The sequence below is a fragment of the Neovison vison genome, chromosome 6 (assembly GCF_020171115.1).
Source record: "Neovison vison isolate M4711 chromosome 6, ASM_NN_V1, whole genome shotgun sequence".
In the NCBI taxonomy this organism is placed as follows: Eukaryota; Metazoa; Chordata; class Mammalia; order Carnivora; family Mustelidae; genus Neogale; species Neogale vison.
In genome coordinates this window covers 186,065,001-186,086,860 of record NC_058096.1, presented here as the reverse complement: position 1 = coordinate 186,086,860, position 21,860 = coordinate 186,065,001, and the positions used below count along the sequence as shown (strand labels likewise).

The 21,860-nt window shown below is 43.9% G+C and overlaps 1 protein-coding gene across 12 annotated transcripts in view; it reads right to left on the bottom strand.

The window, feature by feature from the left end:
- FOXP1 (forkhead box P1) overlaps positions 1-21,860 on the bottom strand; it is a 499,038-nt gene that overhangs the window by 23,245 nt on the left and 453,933 nt on the right. For all 12 annotated transcript variants that reach the window (XM_044253165.1, XM_044253170.1, XM_044253168.1 and 9 more), the window contains 2 exons: positions 21,534-21,621; positions 8,592-8,675 (listed from right to left, as the gene is read on the bottom strand). In XM_044253165.1, the coding sequence (XP_044109100.1) occupies positions 8,592-8,675; positions 21,534-21,621 (172 nt within the window). The remainder of the gene's footprint in view (positions 1-8,591; positions 8,676-21,533; positions 21,622-21,860) is intronic.

Here is a 21,860-nt window from a genome sequence, read left to right as displayed (position 1 = left end):
ATACGTGGAAACAAACAAGCAAATAAAATAAAACCCAGGAATCTGAAGAGAAGAGCGAGCAAGGATCGTTAGGCAAATATGCATGGAAAAAATGTAACTATATTGCCGGAAAGGGAATGTCGGGGGAACAAGCCTGTAGTTGTGCTTTTCTTTAAAATCTCCCCGCTCCTACCGGTGAAATGCTGACTCAGCTAATGCCAGACCCTCCCCCCGGCCCCCACCCCCCACCCTGGAGAAGGGCAAGCTGTGCGGAGGACCCTGCTCTCAGCCGCCACCCCCACCCACCCCAGCAAGCTGGGCCAATGCTGTGAGCCCCTTCCTTTTCTCTTCGTGCTGGAAACGTGCCTTCATGACGTGTATTTGCGGACCAAGTGCTTTCAGCTGAGAGAGACGGCCCTGGTGTGGTGCGGAACGGAGAAGCCCCGGGGGAGGGCTGGGGCCGACCTCCTCGGCGCCTTGGGCCTTCATCACGGACCAAGTGCAGCCACTGGCTGTACGAGGATCAGCCCACGCGGCGGGTCAAGGAAATTAGTTGCGGGAAGGCTACTGCTCATAAACACAACAGCTTTTCAAATTCGGATGCTGCTAGGCCCAAGAATATCCCAACACTGGAAAGTCCCGGAGACCATTTGGATAAACCGTGCTGCGAGCCACCTGCCACTGGGAGATCACACTTCGTTCTCCTCCTGTCACTGACCAGTGAGATGTCACTGCTCACCGTGTACAGAGGAGCCGACTGAGGCTTGCGACCGAGGGAATAACTTGCCCCTATTCACAAACAGTCACACACACACACACACACACACACACGTGCGCGCGCGCGTGATTCCAGGATTTCTGTATAAGCATCTTATGCCCAGTTAGTGGGAAAAATAAACACCGGCCAGTTTCATTCCTCTGTATGCTCATTTTTGGAAAGGAAAGGAGTCCGGGGATAGCTTTAGTCCCTGCTTATAAATCATATTCAATAAATATTGCTGAAAAAATACAAGGCATCTGAAACTGAAATGACACAAACAAGGGCAGAACACTCATTTGCTGCCCCTTGACAAGCTTACCATCGGACACAGACCCTGGTCCAAGGGCAGTGTGTGTATCAACCACAAAGCAATTCTGAGGACTAACTCTATTTTTCGGCTTTTCTCTTCCATTTAAGGACAGCACCTAAACACTGTAACTTTCTTGAACACTTAATGAGAATTATAAATACAACGGCCTCAAGGAGTTATGCCTGCTGCTTTCCTATTTTGTGAGGGAGGGCATCAAGTGTGTTGGGTTCCAAAAAAAATCAAAACTCGTGTAAACATTCAGCCAAGTACAAATCCATCTTGTGGTGCTCACGCAGGAGAACGGACATGTCACATGGTACTGTGTCATAAAATGTGGGAAGAATCGGACATCTGCAGCTTTTACCCAGGGTCCAAACACCTGGGCTGTCGGTACCAAAAAAGCAACAGTGAAAAAATCCTTCCAGGTTAGCTCGACCCGCAGAGAAATACATGGTAGAATTTTCTGGAGGCTTCTGAACACAGGTAGCAAATGGAAATAAACACGAAGCCAGAAGAGAGCAGAGAGGGGGCTTACCAGGCTTGACAAATGACACCGTGATTCACACCCACTGCTGGGCTGTCTCTAATAAGCCACAGAGGAAGCAGCCAATCTCAGCTAATTACCAGATAAAAATGTATTGTAAGGGTTCTAATTAGGAGACGCGGATGGAGGTGATCTAATGATTAAATGCTGCATTCGAGTGACCCCACCATCAATGTGCAGTGGTGCAAGATGTCACTGGAATATTTTGTAGAAACAGTAATTTTACTTCGAGGAGGGGAGGCAGTAATATTTGTAATGATGGCTGTGAGGTAAACTAATTAAAAGACGGTTCCTACAGGAAGAGGGTGGCTGAGAGCAGCTGTGGCCATTCCGCAACCAAGTGCCAAGTCTCCACAGAGGAGCAGCAGTCAAGTGGAAAATTTCTGCCTGACCTCTGGCCTTGCTATTAATTTGCAGGAAAACTAATGACACATATACATATTCCCACAAAATTGTTCTAATTGCTAATTTGCCAAAGGAGCCCAGATTCCAAATTAAACATGACTGTGGTCCGTGAGGGAAGGAAGAACAAAAAGCTGTAAACTCCAAACAGAGGGGGCTTCACCCGGCGAAACCATGTGAAGGCTGAACCAACAAGTTAATGAAATGTCAACCTCATCAACGGCTATAGAAGTTTGTTAACTTTTAAACTTTTGTTTGATCATCACATGCTTGTCTTGAGGAGAAACCATCTTCAGGGAGGAAGGTCACGAGGGAGAGAGAAGATGGGGCGTGGGGAAGGATTCAGAACAGGCTCTGTGTTCAAACCAACCCGGCCCTTTTAAATTGAGGTCTCTCTGAAAACAGAGGGCTCTCTCCCTCTCCCTCCACACCCTCCCCCCCAAAAAAAAGAGAAAGAAAAAAAATTAATTACAGACTTAGAATAGAAAAGCAAATCTGGACTGGTGTGGGTTTTGCTGTCATCTTGAAATATTCATCTTAATCGTAAACTATTAAATCTTCATATAATCATCAATTAGAAATGAAAGCATATGTACTTCGTGTTTCTGATCGTAGTTAAGGTTTTAAAAGATAATCCCCCCACCCCAGGGGCATGGAGCAGGAAGGGATTGGACTGGGAGGGTTTCTTTTCCTATTTTTCTTATTGTGTCTATTTTCTATTTAAAAAGAAGTTGCTATGTTTGGAAAAGTTAGCAACTCTGATATTTTCTACATGGCGAGTTTCCGTCATGTGATGATTTCAGCAAAGATAATCGCTTTGAGGGTCTGGCCAGAAGTTAAACTCTTCTGTCACTTGAGATCCCGTGTAGGGTTTTTCTTTTTTAAATCTCTATGAGCTCTTAACCACCGGCGTTCCCCCCTGCTCACTTCCAGAAGGCCTGTCGTGGGAACCGTGCCCGTCCCGACTACCGGGACTCTGTCAGCTGCCTGATACTCTGCTGAGCCCTTTTCTAAAAGATTAATCTCCAGTTTTTAAACAGAAACCTCCTCTCTTCTTTTAAAGATGATGAGTCACTCACATTTTTAAAAAATAAACAAAGCGCTGATGTAAACCCCGGACAGAAACAGACTTGTCGTAAGTATTCCCACAAGAACGCCTTTTTATTTTTGTTTGCGCTCTTGCCTCATATGAAAACAGATTCTGAGAACAAAAGACAAACCTGAAACCCAAACACCGGGGCACCTAGCTGCTTAGTAGGGACTTTGAGGCTCACAGAACTCGTTTTTCTGCTCCTGGTGGGACGGCCCTAAGCGGGCTCCAGGCCTGCGTGAACGGCACACAGTTGCTAGACGCCACTCGCTGGCGTTCGGAGACGGCCGGCCTTCCTACGGCCACGTCCTTGGGGAGGGACATCCGCGGGGAGCCTGGGCCGGGGCAGGGGGAGGCTGTGGTTTGGTCCTCCTCGAGCCTGGCCCTGGGACTGCCCTGCGCCTGCCCTGGGCCAGGCGCTGCCATAGGGCAGTGAATGAGAAAGTGGGGGGTCGGGGATGTGTGCAGGGGGGAGAGAAGGAGGGGGGCTTCATGAGAAACAGCACAGAAAAACAGCTTGTGTGTGCTGTGCTAGAGAATCTTTTATGACTGCCTAATACTGTTTCTCTAGGCCTAGAGCAAGGCTGCAAGCAGCCCAAAGGATCAGCCATTGCTTTAAGAGTTAAAAGACCCCTTTGGGGGGGGCACTTTGTTTTTATAGTAGCTAAAAACTATTTCAAAAACAGTCCTAATTGCTATGGTTGGAGGAAAAGAGAATGTGTAAGAAGGAAAATGTAATACTGCATCTTGCTTCAAATATCCAAGTTCCTGTAAGTGTTTTATAACATTTTCATAAAGGAGGATATACTACCTACACTATAATTACTTGCCCACCAAATCTGAAGGAATGTGGTTTTTCCAGGATCAGGAGAGGTTTCTGGTGCGCAGGAGTACCCTGAAGCCAGGCCTGCACCTCTCCCGTCCTCTGGGATTATAACATACGATTTATGGGATTTTCCTGACATGATGAGGAAGTCTTCTTAAAAAACCCTTTACAACTTAATAAAGCCCTAACACAGACATGCTTCTTTTTGTTGTTGTTGTTTTGCCTTCTGAGTTACGCTTCCCCCCCACCCAAGGAGACAGCTTGGCAAATTCTCCACGGAGCAAGCATGGAGACACAAACCCCAAAGCAGTACGCTTTGGTGTTTACTTTGAGAATGTTACCGAGTCTGGAACAAAAGAATATCCGTCTGTCTCATTAGGAGAGTTTACTCTGGTCTGATTTTTATGCTTCTCTTCCCATGGAAAAGAGAAGGATCTTTTAAACTCAAAGCAAATTTGGCCCTTCTCAATATATGCCAAGAAAGACTTTTCCCTTGGGGCACTTGGGTGGTTCAGTTGGTTAAGAGACTGCTTTAGTCTCAGGTCATGATCCCAGGGTTTTGGGATAGAATTCCACTTCAGGTTCCCTGCTCAGTGGGGAGTTGGCTTCTCCCCCTGACCCTCTCATGCTCTCTAATAAATAAAATTTAAAAAGGGGGGGGCCCCTGTGTGGCTCAGTCCTTAAGCATCTACCTTTGGCTCAGGTCATGATCCCAGGGCACCTTGCTCCAGGGGAACCCTGTTCTCCCTCTCCCACTCCCCCTGCTGGTGTTCCCCTTTTCTCGCTCTCTCTCTCTGTGTCAGATAAATTAAAAAAAAAAAAAGGCTTTTCTCATTGTCCATACCCAAGAGCTAGAATATACAGCTGCTCTGGGAAACTCTGACACATCCTTTTCCATCCAGGGCCCAGGGTTCAGAAAATCAGAAGCTTATAAGTGAAATAAATTAAAAAAACGGAAAGCCTATTTTATCTGATGCTGGCTGGTCCTTTGCCTCCTTGTGACATGGCTTCCTCAGAGACACATGGACGCAAGTGCATCCTCTGAACCCAAGGAAAGATTCACAGATCTGACTCCTTTCCCTTTCTTCCCGTTCCTCTGGCACAGCACGTCTCCCGGAACACCCGCCGCACATCGGCGGTTCCACGGACGCACGGCACGATCCACGCCGTGAGTGTGTGTCCCACCAGATTCTAGCACCTCGGGGGCGGGGTGGGGCTCTCTTGTTTTACTGCTCTGTGTTTTTAGCAGCATCCTTCATAAATACTTGATGATAAAACACCTTGACATGAAACACAGGGATTGCCTTTCCAGAAATACTGTGCCGTGTTGCGTCCTGGGTGTAATTCCAAAAGGAAAGGTTTTCTTGGGTGTGAAGACGTTTATGGCAAGTGGGCAGAGGAGCTGTTGAAGGTGTCTGGAGGACAGGAAGGCTCGCCGATGCACGTCCCTGTGCGGGTTGAGCTTAAAGCTCCATCTAGAAACTCAGGACTGTCCTGAGGTGAGCGTATCCCCCAACGACCCACATGGGAAGACGAGTCCCACAACAGGGTCCAGGGAATGCGACTGTGAGCTGATCTAAGGACAGTCCGAGAAGGTTTTGGCAGTTTCTCTGATGCAATGAAAGAGGGACTGGTTGGATGACTGGAGACAACAAATGACACTTACCACCCAAATGGCATTTAGTGAAAAGCAACGTTTACAGCAAAGCATTCTATCACTTAGTGACTAAGAATTTTAAAATAAACATGAAGTTCCTTTTAAACAGAAATGGAAAAAAGAAAAAAACATCATCAACTTACTGGCAAGGCTGTAACATGAAAGTCCCCATCTATGGTTAGATTTGAATTCTGGTTGACTGCTTATTTCAAATCAAAGATTCTAGAAGGACATACTGTGCATTCCATTATTTAAGGTGGAATAAATTAATTACAGGCAAAAAAGGAATCGTGGGCACCTTAGAAATGATCATCAGATAGCTCTGTATCCCTCAAGTTGAAAGACTCATGGGTCTGCTCAATGTGTGTGCCTTTTTATTTTCCCCCTTTTTGGGCAAGGAAAGTAAAAATTTATGCAAGACACTACACGTCTACCTTTTATAATTAATTTCCCAATGCCTCACCTATACGTATTTTAATAATTCCTGATTTATAAGATGGTATCTATAATAAAATTTTCTATTTTCCAATAAATGAAAAGAAGGCAGGTTCACTCTGGCAACAGAGTGTCACGCAATATCTGCTTGTCAGGCACCAATTTTTACTTCTTACATGTAAGTTAAAGGATAAGGAATTTATAATGCTGCCTGTGAAGGGAACCACTTTTCATACACAAATGTGATCTTTTTTTTTCCAAAGGGTAATACAACAGTACATTTACATAAACTAATCCAAACAATCTATGTATTTGACAATGGCAAACCTCACACAGACGGCCTATTGTTGGTTTACATCTTGGAGTTCTTTATATTGGCTTGTAGCGCTGCTCTAACTGTCAAAGGTTTGACTTGGACACTAAATAAATGGTTATAGAAGTGCTGTGCAGCGATATTGGACTTCTTTGCAAAAGAAAACCTGCTGTGTATGAATTCAAAAGCTATTAATTTTTCAGTCAAAAATATTCGTGCCTATTTCTTTTAATAAAGAAATACTGTGCTGAGCTACTAAGAGATAATGTTGACTAGTGGTAGAGAATTTTCAATAGAACAGTTAAAAATAAATTTAGTAGGAGGTCCCCTTCAAAGTTATAATTTTCTAGAATGTAAAACATTTTTTTTTTTTTTTAAATACTAATCAAGACAAACCTTCCTTCCCTGTGCATTTCCCCCGGGATTGCTTTTCCCTGTTTACTGGCTCCTTCCCACTGGTCCTTATGGAGATTCCCAACAGTCCTTTCTTTTCCTGGCCTATGCAGGCTTACCTGCAGGGCGCTCTCTGCCAACACCCAGCCCCATCACTCACTGACTGCCCCTTGGGGTTTCACAACTCCTTCCCCACTTTTATCTCTCCTCCTTCTATCCAAGGAGCCCCATCACACAACGTGAGTCCATCCTAATATCTGGAGTCTAAACATTGTTCTGTCACTGCTTTTAATCCACGGAGGAAGGAGGAGATAATCTCACTCTCCCCCTTATTACTGGTTTAAAGACTCAAACCTTCATCCTGGGGTGGGGGAGAATCTCCAACAAAAGCAACATGAAGAGAGTTCAGAAGGCAATTGATGCCCTTTGCAACTGGCTGTGCCCACTGAAGAACTCCATCAAGTCATTTCCGGATCTTACCAACTTGCCTTAACTGGGCTCCCATTAGTCCCAAGGACCCTCCTTAAAAGGAGGGGCTGATGAGGGCAGCCAGATAGCAGAGCTGACTACCGAACCCACAACACGGAATGACCTCAGTTTCTGTTTCCCCTTCTTTTTGGTAGCCTACACATTAGTCCTGTAGCCACTTGCTGCAAAACACATGGAAACCAGGGGCTCTTTCCTAGTAGAAATGGATGCACAAAGTGTTTAATGATTTTATGTCCTATATCTCAGTAATGTGTTCTGTTTCAGACATTAATTTTGTCTGCCAACTGCATCTTGGCAGGCTACCATATTTGCTGGGTTAATAGTCTGACTCCGTTTTATTTCTATCACCATAAATCATACATATATGGGTGTATGTTTGCTTTATTTATAGAAAAAAATCAGTCAAAACAGATAAACCAATACTTTGCCATTACGCCGCATCATTGCGTATTGATTAAAATTGCTGGTACTAACTATAGATCGTCAACGCTCAATTAATTTTCACACAGTGACTCCAAGCAAAATCAAATAAAGGCAGTGTACCTTTAAATTTTACAAATCTTAAAAATCAAGAAGCACAGCACTCTCTCCATGTTGAATAATCAGTGGAAGCTACTAAGAGATTTTTAGAAATATAAGTATATGAGAAATACAACTGTTAAAGCGATCAATTTATAGCAAGGAATGAGGCCCAAGACAGGATTTGGGGTTTAGAAACCATCCTTCTGCTTTGATAATAACGGTTTGTGCTTGGATGGCACTCTTCAAGGTTAAGGAAAAGGGAACAAGGCAAGAAGCAGGAGATTCCTAAAAGTTAAATGTAATTGCAGCATACCGTGTTTGGTCTCCTAACTGCAAAAGAGTAATATTCACTTTTAATTCTCTAGTAACCATTGGATGCCCTCCATAATTTTAGCCTCCAATTATTCCGAGAGTGTGTTTTGTTTCTTTCCTCTGTTACACTTAACACCGGACTAGCCCTCACTCCCTTTCTCATACCCGCTATGCCTCAGCTAACCCAGGCTGAAGTGCCTTTTTCTCTGGACTCTGTGGTCTGCCGGTCTTTGTTCTGCATTCCCACCGTTTAGAAAGGCTTCCACGCGCTCCCAGCGACCAGTCGTCCTCTACTGTCCTACCCTGCTAGGGCACCAGCCATCTGTCCGAAGAGCTAGTTGCTGGGCCCCATGGCCCAGGATCTGAATCATCCTCCACCTTCTTAAACACCCTGCACTCCGCCCTCTTCCTCCAAGGTACCCAGAAACAGTCAACTGAACTTAAGTCCTTTGATTCAAACAGCTGCCGGAGTACACCGTCTGGCCTCCGTTGCTCGGGGTGGGAAACAGCGAATACATACTGTGGGGTTTCTGTCCTGGGCGGAGAGCTCGGTACTTACGGGTTGAGGGGCGGCTTTGGGTTCCGTAGACTTCACGTGCAGATGGGTCATCATGGCTTGCAGACGCTCTTTGTCTTTTGCAAGCTGGTGGGAAGGAAATGCTCTGTTATTTCTTTGAATACAGATGCATTACTATTTTAACATCCGAAAGGATACATATTCCAAATTAAACTACAGCACCACGGCACATGACAAAAATCTTTCTCATTGCTTCATCGTTCTGAAATGTACACAACCATTGCCAAGCTCGAAGCAACTGGAGGTGTCGGTGTGAGATTTCTCAACACAAGACGCATGAGCTTTTAACTGGGAAGTTCTAGGCCTGCTGGCACCAAGGAGTCCCATAGAACACAGACAGCTAAAAGACAGAAATGTGAATCATGCCTATTAACCAATCTTATTCACGAACGAGCCAAAGGAAAGCGAGTGAGGTGGCTAACCCTCGTAAAATCCATCTTTTGTGGTTGGGGAAGAGCTCTTAGATGCACGGATGCAGTTGTGCAGAATTAACTTCATCCTTCTTAACAGGTAGGCGTAGCTAAGCACAGTGCGGCTGAACAATACTGGTAGGGCAGGCACAAGGACAAGGGCTGACCAGGTCTCCTCTCCGAGTGAATGTAGAATTAAGCCTCATCATTCATGTATTCAGTATGTGAGTGCCTGCTATGTGCCAGTCTCTTCTTAACAAAAACTGGAAGTCATCTCACTGTACAAAAAATTACCTTCTGGAGAAACACAAGTTTCTAACCCAATGTACATGATTGCACTCAAAATACTACTAGATGCTCCTTTTTTGCTTGCCCTGAACTGTTTATCATGATGGTATTTTTGATAATTCAAGGGCAGCTGGGCACAGGGGATGCAGAATAATTGATTATAGGTGGTTTCGCCGTAAGCATCTTTGCCACACAACTAATTGGCCATAGGACAATTTCACCATAAAAGATAGGATCATGACAAATGAGAGCAGGATGTTCCCGAAAAAGGACAAAATGAAACAGAAAAAATGAATAACAAAATGAAACGGCTTCTCCATATAAAACATTTGAATCCATTCCAAAGTGTACAGTGCAGACTGACAGCAATCCAGCACAAGTAACGGGTTTTATTTTGTGAATTGTATCGAAGCACTTCACTTATCTTCCAATAATTCACAGAATCATACATTTTCTGATTGTTCTCATTCATTCCCATTCAGCCCCGCACTTTTTCCTTTACCGATACAATTCCTTCTGTCATTAAGGAGAGATACCCGTTTCCAAATACCAGAATCCATGTTTGTAACTGAGCTCTGTATGGCGCCGTGAAGGCCTTCTACATGGTTGCTTGTTCTTGACATAGGGTCTCATGCTCGGGGAGAGACATTCCAAAGTTCTACAGGACATGTGGATTGGAAAATCTGGGCCACCGTGTACAACATTATGAGGGCTACGATTTATAGAATACAAACATGGAAGTACTTTGTCAGTGAAGAAATGAAACCAAACTGTCAAACCAAAATGTCAACCAGTTATTATTATTTATTTTTAATTTCTTAGGGCAAAATTGCCTAAGGACAATTAGTTCTGTGGTGTAAATGACTGTGGCAGAGAGGTCTAGAGCAAAGACACTTACGGCGAAAATACCAGACATGATAATAATTACCTCTGTAAGGTAAGTAGGAAGTAGATCTCTAAAAGATAAAGGTATAGTTAGGAGAAGAGCTGTGAAATTTGGGTAAAATATGGAAGAGATTAATGAATGAGTGAGTGACAAAGAGAAAGCGAGTGAGAAAAGCAAGAGAGAGACAGAGTCTTAGAGTAGCACATTTTTTTTTTTTTTTAGAGTAGTGCTTTTATATACCATTTGTCCAAATTAATGCCTTTGAACTGGGGAAGGACTCATTTCTTCTATGTCATATAATTAACCTTAACTCTTTGATATACCAAGTTTTGGGGGCACTTGGCTGACTCAGTTCACAGAGCGTGTGAAGAGTTCAGGGTTTGCGAATTCGAGCCCCATGTGGGGTGTACAGATTGCGTAAACAGAATCTTCTTTAAAAAAAAATTTTTTTTTATTTATTTGTTTGTTTATTTATTTTAGAGAGGGAGAGAACGTGAACAGGGGGAGGGGCAGAGAGGAAGGGAGGAGAGAATCTCAAGCAGACTCCATGCTGAGCGTGGAGACTGACTCAAGGCTCCATCCCATGACCCTGAGATCATGACCTGAGCCAAATCCGAGGTTAGAGGCTCAACTGACTGCCCCAAAAATAAAATCTTAAAAAGGAAAAAAATTTAAAAAAAGAAAAAGGAAATATGAATTTTTCCTAGGCTGAATTATTCCAAAATAAAAGTCAAACAGGACATTTTAAAATAAAGGTGTTTTCTAAGGGAAAAGGGGTGTTTCAGCATTTGGGGAAAGGCAGAGGAAAGGGAAAAGGTATGAAAGCAAGGGAAAAAAAGGCTCTGGGCTTATCCTGGCTGGATGACTCAGTCTCAAGCCGTATCACATTTGATTTTTTTTTTTTCCTTTTTATTCCCTTGTGGTGCAGGGAGGAATAAATTAAGAAGAAGAAAAAAAGCCTTACAGTGTTAGCATTTATCTTTCAACAAACAGGAAATGAAAATGATACCATATTAGGAGCCACTTTACGTTATTCATCTTCTGTGCTTTAGTAAGTTATTGAACAGCCAAACTCAAAGATGCTCTGAACACATAATGCCAAAGGAATTTAGTTTTCCAAAGTGGCTCAGTTAAAACAATTAAAATGTTCACAGTGGCATTCTTCTACGCCTATTTGTATTTCTGTAGTTATTCGGTTTTGGGTTTTTTTTTTTTTTGCCTTTTTTTTTTCTTTTACTGTGTTTTAAGTTTTTAGATGTTAGAACCAAAATATTCTTAGAATTCGAAAAAATGCTTTGTCTTGAAAGTTATCATGAGGCAGAAGGAACGAAGGCATATCTATTATTCTTTTTAAAAAACAAGTAGCCTGCTGTACTGAACATTACAGATTAAAGGGTGAGAGGTGATATTTACTTAAGAGTCTGATGAATATTAATTGTGACTTAATTTGGGGGTAAACACTGTTGATGTAGCAATTAACCAAGACCAAGGAGAAGGAAATCCAAATTCCCAGCATCAGAAGGAACCATCACCCCTATGTTCTTCCAGATGTCTATGATGCTGACATTTTACTGGTCAAATATAATAACACAATGTCGCAAATACATATATAGAGTTTGTACACAAAGACACATCCATAAACCCTGGAGGTCACTGCCATGGAGACATTCTCTCACTTCTCCATGAGAATATTAATGTAAAATTCACTGTTCACTTTGAGAATTACCCAGGTTCCTTATTTTGCCTCACACTTAATTCTACCAGCCTGGCTCTGTAATAAAAGATGGGCAAGGTTACAGAAAAAAAAGGCAAAATTCCAAGTTTCTGTTTTTGTTTGATCAGTGTAATATATTCTTGGATGGGTTCTGGATTTTTAATATCAGTTACAGCTCTAACTCTAACAAACCCTTTTAACAATTAAAAAAAAAAAAACCTCACCTGCCAAATTCACTTTTTCTTGTTTTAGGCAAAAAGGCTTATCTTTTATACATACTGAAACCACATCCCCTCTCTACTGGGGCTGTCTTGCATTTTTAATATTCAGTGGCCCTTCAAAAAGCTTTTGCACTCATTATTACTTTTTCTGCCATCATTCCATGAGCTAAGCATCCCTATCCCTTTTCATGGCATCCTTTCATTATTTTAATAGGACAATACAAACATTTAATATTAGTAGGTATATATTCCAGCATTCCGTCACAAACTGAATTGCATGCAAAGCAAAGCAAAGGATGAGAAATGTACTCCAAAGATCAAGTAAAAATTTGCGTTGTCAAATTAAAACAATTTTTTATGTTGTGCTATCAGAAATTACTAAAAGCTTTCCTGGTGGATACAGGAGGGGTATCTGGTATGAAAGGAATGCCAACGGGCCCCACACTGAGGGGACCTGCTTGTACAATATTTGTTTATTAGCAGGTTGTTCTCCAACTCTGGAGGGAGACAGCAGAGTGAAAACGGATGAAGGTCGTAGGCACTGAAATCACACTATGCTACATTCAAATTCTGGCTCTGCAACTCTGAGCACATTATGTAACCTTTTCAAGTATTTAGTTTCTTCTTCTAAATATGGAATAATAATCTCTGAACGCTGAAGAGTTGTTTTGAGGATTAGATAAGTTCTTCACATAACAAGTTTAGCATAGAGCCTGGTGCTTCACGGATGCTCAGAAATATCTAACTTTCTTTAAAGGAAAGTTACATCAGTCTAGTCTATTTGGACTTCAGCTGGTTGAATTTGTGCTTGGAACCCAGGTCCATGGGACAGGAGTTCAGTGGAGCGTGCAGCGGGCCTAGCTGGGGAGAGAATTTTGATGTGTTGAAGAATGGAATAGAAATCGTAGGAGAGATGAAGCCCATTGCTTATGGACTGATTTCCTTGGTGCTCGTGGTCTCTTTTCCCTCATCCTAGGCAAATGGTTTTTCTCCCCTTGGCTGATATAGGTCATCCCCTCTTCTATTAACCATGGCCTCAAATTAGGTTTTAGCCCGTCTGGGGTGTGAAAGGCGGGAACCGTGTATCCTGTGTATCGCTCTGGACACACTGATGACCGCCAACGGCAAGGAGCTCCATTCAACATTTTCAAAGATAAAAACTGAGGAGATTAAACTCATTCTTTTAGCAGAGAAAAGGGAACACGGTTTTAGGTTCATTTAACATAATCACTTTATATGTTGTCTGGAGGACTAATCATTTTAAGCCCAATTTGGCGGTTCTCACTTGTGAGAAACAGAATCTGAAATAAATGAAGGATTCTGGATGCGTAGAAATGTTTGAATTACTGAGGACGGATGAGAAGAATGGCTACTTCAAATCCTCTTTTTCTACTCTTGTGTTTCACAGTTGGGGAAACTGAGGCTGCAAGGGTGAACTCACCTAAGATTGCGGAGCTGGGAAGGGGCAGAAGTAAGACTAGAATTCTAGTTGCGGGACGTCTGGTCAGAATTTCCCTCTCTGGTGTGACTGTTAGAACCGCCTGGGACGCGAACTGAAAACACAGATGTTTCCCACTCCTCCCACCCCCCCATGCTGAACCACCGCCGCAGAACCTCCAAGGCAGGGGGAGATACGGAGCTTCAGCAGGCCCCCCATGGAGGGGCAGGTAAGCCAGGAGTATTCCCAGACAATGACAGTCCCCAATTTAATTGACCTGGGTATCTCCTAAGCTCGCTAATAAGCCCAACATGCCAAGTGAGGGGATGTGGGAGTAAACATTTTAATAAGGATCCCACGTGTCTAGGTTTAATGCGTTGGTTTTGGGAATCAAGACTCTGCCATTGACTGAATAAGTCTTCACAGCAGCTGTCTCATTTTATATATGGTGAGGACCCAAACGCAACTGATAGAGGCAGATGCACACCCGTTTCATGGGTCTCTAAAGTACGTATGATCGAAAGAAAAACAAGAAAAAAAACAAACCGCGATTTGGAAGGAGGGGCGATGAAATTCTTCTACCTAACTGGAGTATTTACCAAAGGGTTCTTTTTGACCCACTTATCAAACTCTGGTCATTCACATGCCTTCCCAGCTCAGTGCCAGTGAAAACTTGGAAATGATTTCTTTCACACAACTGCGGCTCTCAGGTGGTAGGCAACCTATGGTTCATTTCACCCCAATGGAAGAATTTCCCTACTTTTATTGTATTCTGTCACCGTCTCAACATTCCTTACGTGTTATTATTAAAGACTCTCTTGACATTTAAAGCAGACGCACACTAATACTCAGTCATAGTCTAGGAATTCTAATGCTCCCAGAGTTAAGCAGGATTTTAAATTATGAAAAATAAGTGTCTTGGTTTTCAAAGAGGGACGTCGAAGTGAGAAACCCAGAGACCCCCTCTTCTTTTTCTTGGCTCTAGTCCCAAAGCAGTGACACTAGGCAGCGATGATGCCGTCAGGCCGTCTTCCCCACATGCTCTGAGCTGACTCAGGGAGAGTCGGGAGGCTCCGGGGGCGGACTGCTGCTGGGAAGAACCGTCCCGAGTGTCGCCTTTGCTGGGGTTAGGCCCAAAGTGGGACATGTTACAGAGAATATATTTGCAGAAGTCCAGGAAGCTGGTGTGATTACCAACAGCACCGCTAATGGCAGAGTAATCACACGTGAAGTTCCCGCAGTAATTGATCTGTGTTAGGCTTAATGTCCCTCTCTGCTATTGAAACGTGTGCACTTTTCGCCCTGCTGATGTTTTCTTGGAGCTTACAGTTCCTGCTGTGGATGATTTAGAAAACGTCCAAGGGATTCCTGTGTCACCGAGTTGCAGCCCTGCCTGGCTGCCATGGGTTGCTGAGGAGGGAGCGCTAAGAGGCAGAGAAAGGCTTGGCTTCCCCAGTCTGGTAGTTGTAAAACCAGTGGTGCGCAACGCCTGCGTGTCAGACGCAGACCCTCAGCGAACCAGGACGACCCTGCGTGAAAACTGCAAGGCAGCAGCGTCACCAAAGGAGGCGCATGCTACACGGGCTGGGCTAGACCCCTGAGCATTGCCCAATATCTCCATCGGCTTTGAACAACCGAATTAGACCTTCTACACTCCAGTTTCCTCATCTGGAAGAGGAGAGACACAGAGAATTCTTTCTTTCACTTTAAAGGGCCAGTAACTCATCCTCGGTGACTTAGGAACACCTTTACACAGGAGAAGAAAGGCACATGTTCATTAGATGTCTGATTCCCAAGAGTTCTATTTTCCGTTAAAAAAAATGACTCTTGGGGCGCCTGGGTGGCTCAGTGGGTTAAAGCCTCTGCTTTCAGCTCAGGTCATGATCTCAGGGTCCTGGGATCGAGCCCCACATCAGGCTCTCTGCTTGGCGGGGAGCCTGCTTCTCCTTCTCTCTCTGCCTACTTGTGATCTCTCTCTCTCTGTCAAATAAATAAATAAAACCTTAAAAAAAAATGACTCTTAACAATTGAGGAATTCGGGAAGCATCTACTCACGGGGAGGTTGTGAGGATTCCGTGAAACCGGGGGTAGGAAGCATTGAGCACATGGCCTCTGCATAGAGTAGAAACTCACTAAATACCCTTTCAATGGCTTCCCAGTCCCTTTATAAATTATAAACAGAACAGGGGGCATTAAACCGCTCTCTTCCAAAGCCACTGGATTCAAAGTGATCATGTCGGTGAACAATTCATTCCATTTTGCCAGGTACTTTCCCAGTTTTGAAACTGGAAATCCCAAGTCCCAGGAAGGCCAACTGTTAAGTCTGGTCCCCCTGCTCCTTGAGGACCAGAGAGATGGAATGAAGAAAGAACATCCCTTCTTCTATCCTCCCTCACACTACGATCAAGGCCAATGCTTCCTGGGCTCTCCTGGCCTGGAATGTACTTGCCCCTGCCCCTTCCCGAGTCCGCCCTGCCATGCCTCCTTTGCTTCCTCTTATGAACCCCGCCTGGTGTGGAGAGGCAGGCTAGTCTTCCCTCCCTGCTAGGCCGCACACATGGGAAGGAAGAGGCTGTCTTGCTTATCTCTATCCAGTGCTCCGAATACAACAGGATGCTGATAAATGGTAACTGAATGGAATCAACCAAATGGAATCAACCTAGCCACGAAGATAGCTGGTATGCCGCCTCACTCACAGCTTACCAGCTAGGCAGTTCAGGAGCATTTCCCACCTAAGGAGCCCAGGTAAGTAGGTCCATATGCATGTAAGTCCTCTAGGCACCCTGGCTGGTGCTCGAGTGTGAAAGAAGCTTCAGGTGCTTCCTTACCAGCCTGCCCATGGTATATGGGTGGGCCATTCTTAATCTCAACCTATTTCTGCATCCTGAGTCTGCGGCAACTCTGTCTCGTGTGTGTGTGTGTGTGTGTACGCATGTGCGCACATTTCATGACCTATGTAAGACCATGCATGTTGTTGTGGGAACATCACGCCCCTCCAGTTCTAACCTATCCTCTTGTCTGCACAGCATCCAGAAGAATCTGGATCTAAAAAGCAGAATCTAAAAAGAAGAATCTGGATCTAGAAAGCATCTAAGAGATAAAATCTTAAAATACATGCCCTCACCTCAAAAAGCCATGTCCTTTGCCCAAAGGATTACTATGGTGTCCATCTATCTTGAGGTTAGGTGTGTATATGTACAAGCAAGCAAACAAATTCTCTACAAGGGTGGGCTTCCAGGTAGTAGATGGGGTTAATCACCATTGAATCCATTGCTAAAATGTCAAAGATTACAACTGTCTTCGTAACAGTGAAATGTGGTTAGAAATATTCTGGAAGGTTCAGAATGCCCACTAGGATGTCTTCTTGACCCCTCTTCCCTCTGAGACCAGTAACAGGGAGCAACACAAGAAGTGAATTAAGCATTCTGTTAACAAGCTCCACATAATGAGTCCACTGCTAGGAAAACATGCATTATATATCGTGGTAGCTTCCCACAAAATTAACAATACGAATGCATTTCACACTCAATGCTGACAGTATAGGCCTAAGTCAGACTCCGTAGCCCATCATCTTGATTTCTGGCTGGTTGCCTTGGGTTGCCTTATCTCTCAACACTGGAACCATGAAGGCTTTTCATGTGATTCAAGTATAGCATTGCATAGGTAGCACCAAGAAAGGAAATTTCTCGAGCCAGGATCCCCTGAGGCCAACAATGGTTATTAAAATTATTTTTCGCCCAATTCTTTAGGAGGGGTTCATTAGAGGTAAGAAACAAAAGGACCTTCTGTTTTGGGTCAGAGGGAGGGTTTCTGGGATGTAGATCCGGGGGGGCTAGAAATGGACAGCCCTCAAGTGGCTTTCCTTCCTAATGGTCATGTCTGATGCTGGCTGATGAAGCCCTGCAGAATTCTCCCATAGAACCCTTCTGCAATGATATTCCAGGGTAGACATAATGAACCTCCATTGATCTATGATGTTAAGATCCAACTGGAGCTTACTGGGATTATTTTTCTACAGGGGGCACTAGTGTGACTTTGCTTCCAGACGGAAACACCAGAGGTCTAAGTACTGTTGTACAGAGAAAGGCCTGTTGAGTCTGGGTGGTGGGGAAGACTGCTCCTCCAACAATACAGGGAACAGCCTTGGTGAACGATTCTAACTTTGACGGCTCTTTTCTGTAGTGCTCAGTTGTGCAAATGTTTTTCCGATTCAAGTTAATGAATTGGAATTCTGTAATACACTTGGGAGGTTCAGGTAATTCCTGTTCTGGGGAATGCCTTCTTGAAGGGCAAACAGAAGGAGCCTTGGGGTTGGTCATGCCCAGGGCATCCGAATGGAGGAATGGAGGAGGTGATTCATCCGTGTGCTGTGGAGGGAATGGGGGGATGATGCCAAGGGGAAATAAGAGAAAGGCTGTTCAAGCATAAGAACACCTCTTCAAAGTATTCTTGGCTACTACAGGGACCTGGTTTCCCCAACACCTCAGATCCTATGGGCATAGCGACTGTTTGTTAAGTCAATTAAAAAGTACATTTCCAGACATGGGTACAAGAAATGGCAAATGTGACAGGATAAACATGGAAATGCTGACATGAGAGGAAGGGGAAGCCCACAGGTAGGATGGCTGGTGGGTCTAAGTATACCCTGTCCCAGACTGTCCCACAGTGTGCCAGATCTACAGCCCAAAGGCTCTCCATCTAATCCTGACCTCTCAGCTCTGGCTCAGGGCGTGGGTTTGCCAACAACTAAATTCATCTGCTTGAATAATCCCTAATGGGTGAAATCAGATTTGACCCCTCTCTAGCAGTGAAACTCTCTTTTGAGCGTGTTTCTAGTGTTTTCAAGAACCCATCAGAATCAGCTAGCACTACCCAAGGAGGGGACAGTGCCACTAGAAAATTACTTACCTACCCTGTGTTTTTCCTCTAAAATGTAAGAACCAGGGAGGCAACCTTAACCATTTTGCTCACAGTCGCAACCCTTTACTGACCTCAGTGAGGTTCCTGCTATGTCACAGGCTCTGGGTGATGTGTGCTAAATGAATCGGTAAGATAAATGGATGAATGAATGAATGAATGAATGAATGAATAGCTGTCAGCCTGCTTTTCCATGATCCCCCAGGTAGACAAGTACTTGTTACATGAAACCGCTGTTGGGGAAACCTGACCAATGCGGTGACTAGAATGGTTTTATACACCAAGGCAAAGAAGGACGAGAGAAGAAGGGGTTCACAGACCTTCAGATAGCAAGGAGCCTAAGAGAACAAGTTGCTATTATATACAATGATGTCAATGGTTTTTTTTTTTAAACCTCTGGAGCAGGGGTTGTTTGGCAAACCTCTGTAGCAGCCAGCCGGATAGTAAATATTTTCAGCTTGGCAGGCCATAAGTGACTCCGGTGCAAAGACTTGACTTTTCTACTGTAATGGTGAAGCAGCCATGGTCATAGATGAAGCGTCAAGGAATGGGCGTGGTCATGTTCCAATACAGCCTTAGGTATGGACACTGGCATCTGAATCTCACATGCTTTATCCTTCTTTTGATAACCCTCCCTGCCCCCCCGCCCCACTATTCAAAATGTAAGGACCTTTCTTAGCTCTCAGGACTGAGCTGCCAACCTGCAGTTTGGCAACTCCGTTCTTGACAAGCATTGTGTGCTCACTTCGGCAACTCCCTCTGCCTTGACGACACCAAACCCTTCAGAATGAGCCTGGCCCTTCCTCCGTGAAAGCAAACTCTCAGACAAAAACAATACGAGGAATATTGTAGGTAACGACCCCATGCTGACTTCCGGCCGAATGGTCTCCTCTGGTCCCTATCACAAGTTGAAAACCCTGCCTTTAGCTTGATTTAGGGCTGAAGGATGAAGGGAAATCCATGAATAAATAAAATCCACAAATAATCAAAGAATCCTCCTAACGGCCTGCAATGCTCCCAGGCCACACTCACCAAAAAACAACACTAACACTGCCAGGAGAGAATCACTTGACTTACTGATGGTCTGACTCCTTTCCTTCTCTGGGGAGAGTGAGGAGCAATGAGTCAAGTCAATAATCAGTTCCTCAGTAATGAAGAGCGGCCCCACACTCTCAAATCTGGAGTCTGGGACATCTACTTGGGCAAACCGTGACACTGTGAAACACTTTATTCTAACTGAATGTTGAGAATTTAATTTTATCAACTAAATAAATGCAAGAACTTGCATCGCTGTATAATCACCAATACATAAAGATTTTAGGTAGCAAGAGTCATAAAGTTTGTTCTGTTGAAACCAGTTTTTCAAGGGCTTACTACACATCAGTCTGAAGTGAACTTTGGCAGGGAAGGGGGTGGGGGGAGATAAATAACGCTACTGTTTTCCTTCTGAAGAAACATGCTAAATTTAAAGATGTTTCCAAAGACTTACGTAAAAATTTGGGGATTTTATGATGTGCCCTTTGCCTGTATGAATCTCTTACTGTTCTAGTAAGTTCATCTCTGTAGTCTGAATGGAAAAATATTAACTAGCTAAGGAAAATAACTTTTGAGACAATCTTACTAAAAAAATGTAATTTGTCCTATAAGATGATAACTAATTAAAAAAAATCCTTTCTATCCTGAAAAGTCACAACAAAAAGTTTAAGTGTGTTTTGGCTGATTTTTCTCTGCAACTATTTGAAGCTGTAAATGACTTAACTCAGTAAAATTCCAAATGTAATTATCTTCTGTACTTAGCCTAGGGCTCTCCATATATCTGGGCATTGCTGTCTTGCATACAAAATAGGCTTTTCGATGGCTGGTAACAATATAATGTACAACATTGTTTTAATTTCCCCTAGTCGGCTAACCTCTTGCCTACACTAAACCAGCCAGAGGAAGAACCCACAGTGAGTCATCAAGCACTCAAAAGCATTTTGGAACTCGGTTGCATAAATGGGGTTTTGCAGGGTCAGGCTTTTGCAATTGTACATTTTAATAATCTCCATTTCTGACCCAATTTTTACTTTTAGAAACTAATTTTCTATTAATTATACCAAGAACGAAATTGTTAAAATATGGTGGTTCATCAACAAGTGACACCGGGAAGTGGAACCCACATTAAAGAATGCCCCCCCATCCCTCCTCACAACTGTGAGCCACAGGAAAAGAGGCAGAAGTTTATTTTCTATAGTCACAAAACACATTCAACATGGCCCCAAGGACTGCCAAATATAAGATTTCATATCTCCATACACAGATATATACGTATGTATATAAGATATATGTATACATACTATATATATGTATATTATGTATCTGAGTACATGTTTGCATGTATGTGCATCTGAGTGCATATTTAAAAATGTCTGCACTGAACTCTTGGTTCTCAGAGAGAGAAGGGGACAAGTCAACACGAGGAAGAAATCCACACGCAGCTTCTATGTTAACTTACGGCAGCACGGTCAAGTGTGTGCGTGGGGACGTGTCTGTGTGTGTAGGCGTGCGTGTGTGTGTGTGTGTGTGTGTGTGTACTTGCTGCTGACACTCGTGTGTGCTTCCCCCCCCGCCCCCCATTCTCTCTCAGCCTCTCTCCCTGGCACGGCTCCCTAACTCCAGGTTAGCAACATCGGCACCCCAGGGGACTTACATTCACAACAGACTAAGTTTTTAAGTTTTTTAACTTAGACCGTTTTCCATTTGGAGAAGACACAAGGGAGGGGGAGTGAGAGGGAGCGAGAGAGACGGAAAGCTCACAGAGGCAGCGGGCAGTCGGAGGCAGACACAGAGAGAGGCACAGAACTTCGAAACGCCTGAGCAGCAGCACTCAAGGAGCAGCTAAAGGTGACCTTTCCCCGAAGAGTGAAAAGCGAAGAGAAAAAGAAAAAGGACAACAACCAGTTTTGGACCTTCCATTCAATAATGAGTACACAGGAACTCATTTCAGAACACTACAGAAATGAGGAATTTGAGGAATACTGAGGGAATATTAAAAATAAATGTGGCTTTACCTGTAGCTCTAACTGCTGTACAACCTGCATTTGTACTCTACATTGAGCTGTACTTCTATCGTCCAGCGCATGCTCACTGTTGAGATGTCTGCAACAATACATAGAAAATCATTAAGTGAAATGGAGACACAAAAAGGAAAATATAAGTTACCAGGATGTTTCAGCATCAACTAGGCCGTGGGTCTAGTTCACAGCGGACAGTCGTCGACGTGTGCCCGGCCTGCCCTTCTCCATCCCCACCACTGAACACTGGCACTCCGTGTAATTTAGTCCATGGTTAGGACCCAAATCAGAGTCTTCCAGGAAGGAGTTCTGCAGGGCCTCGAG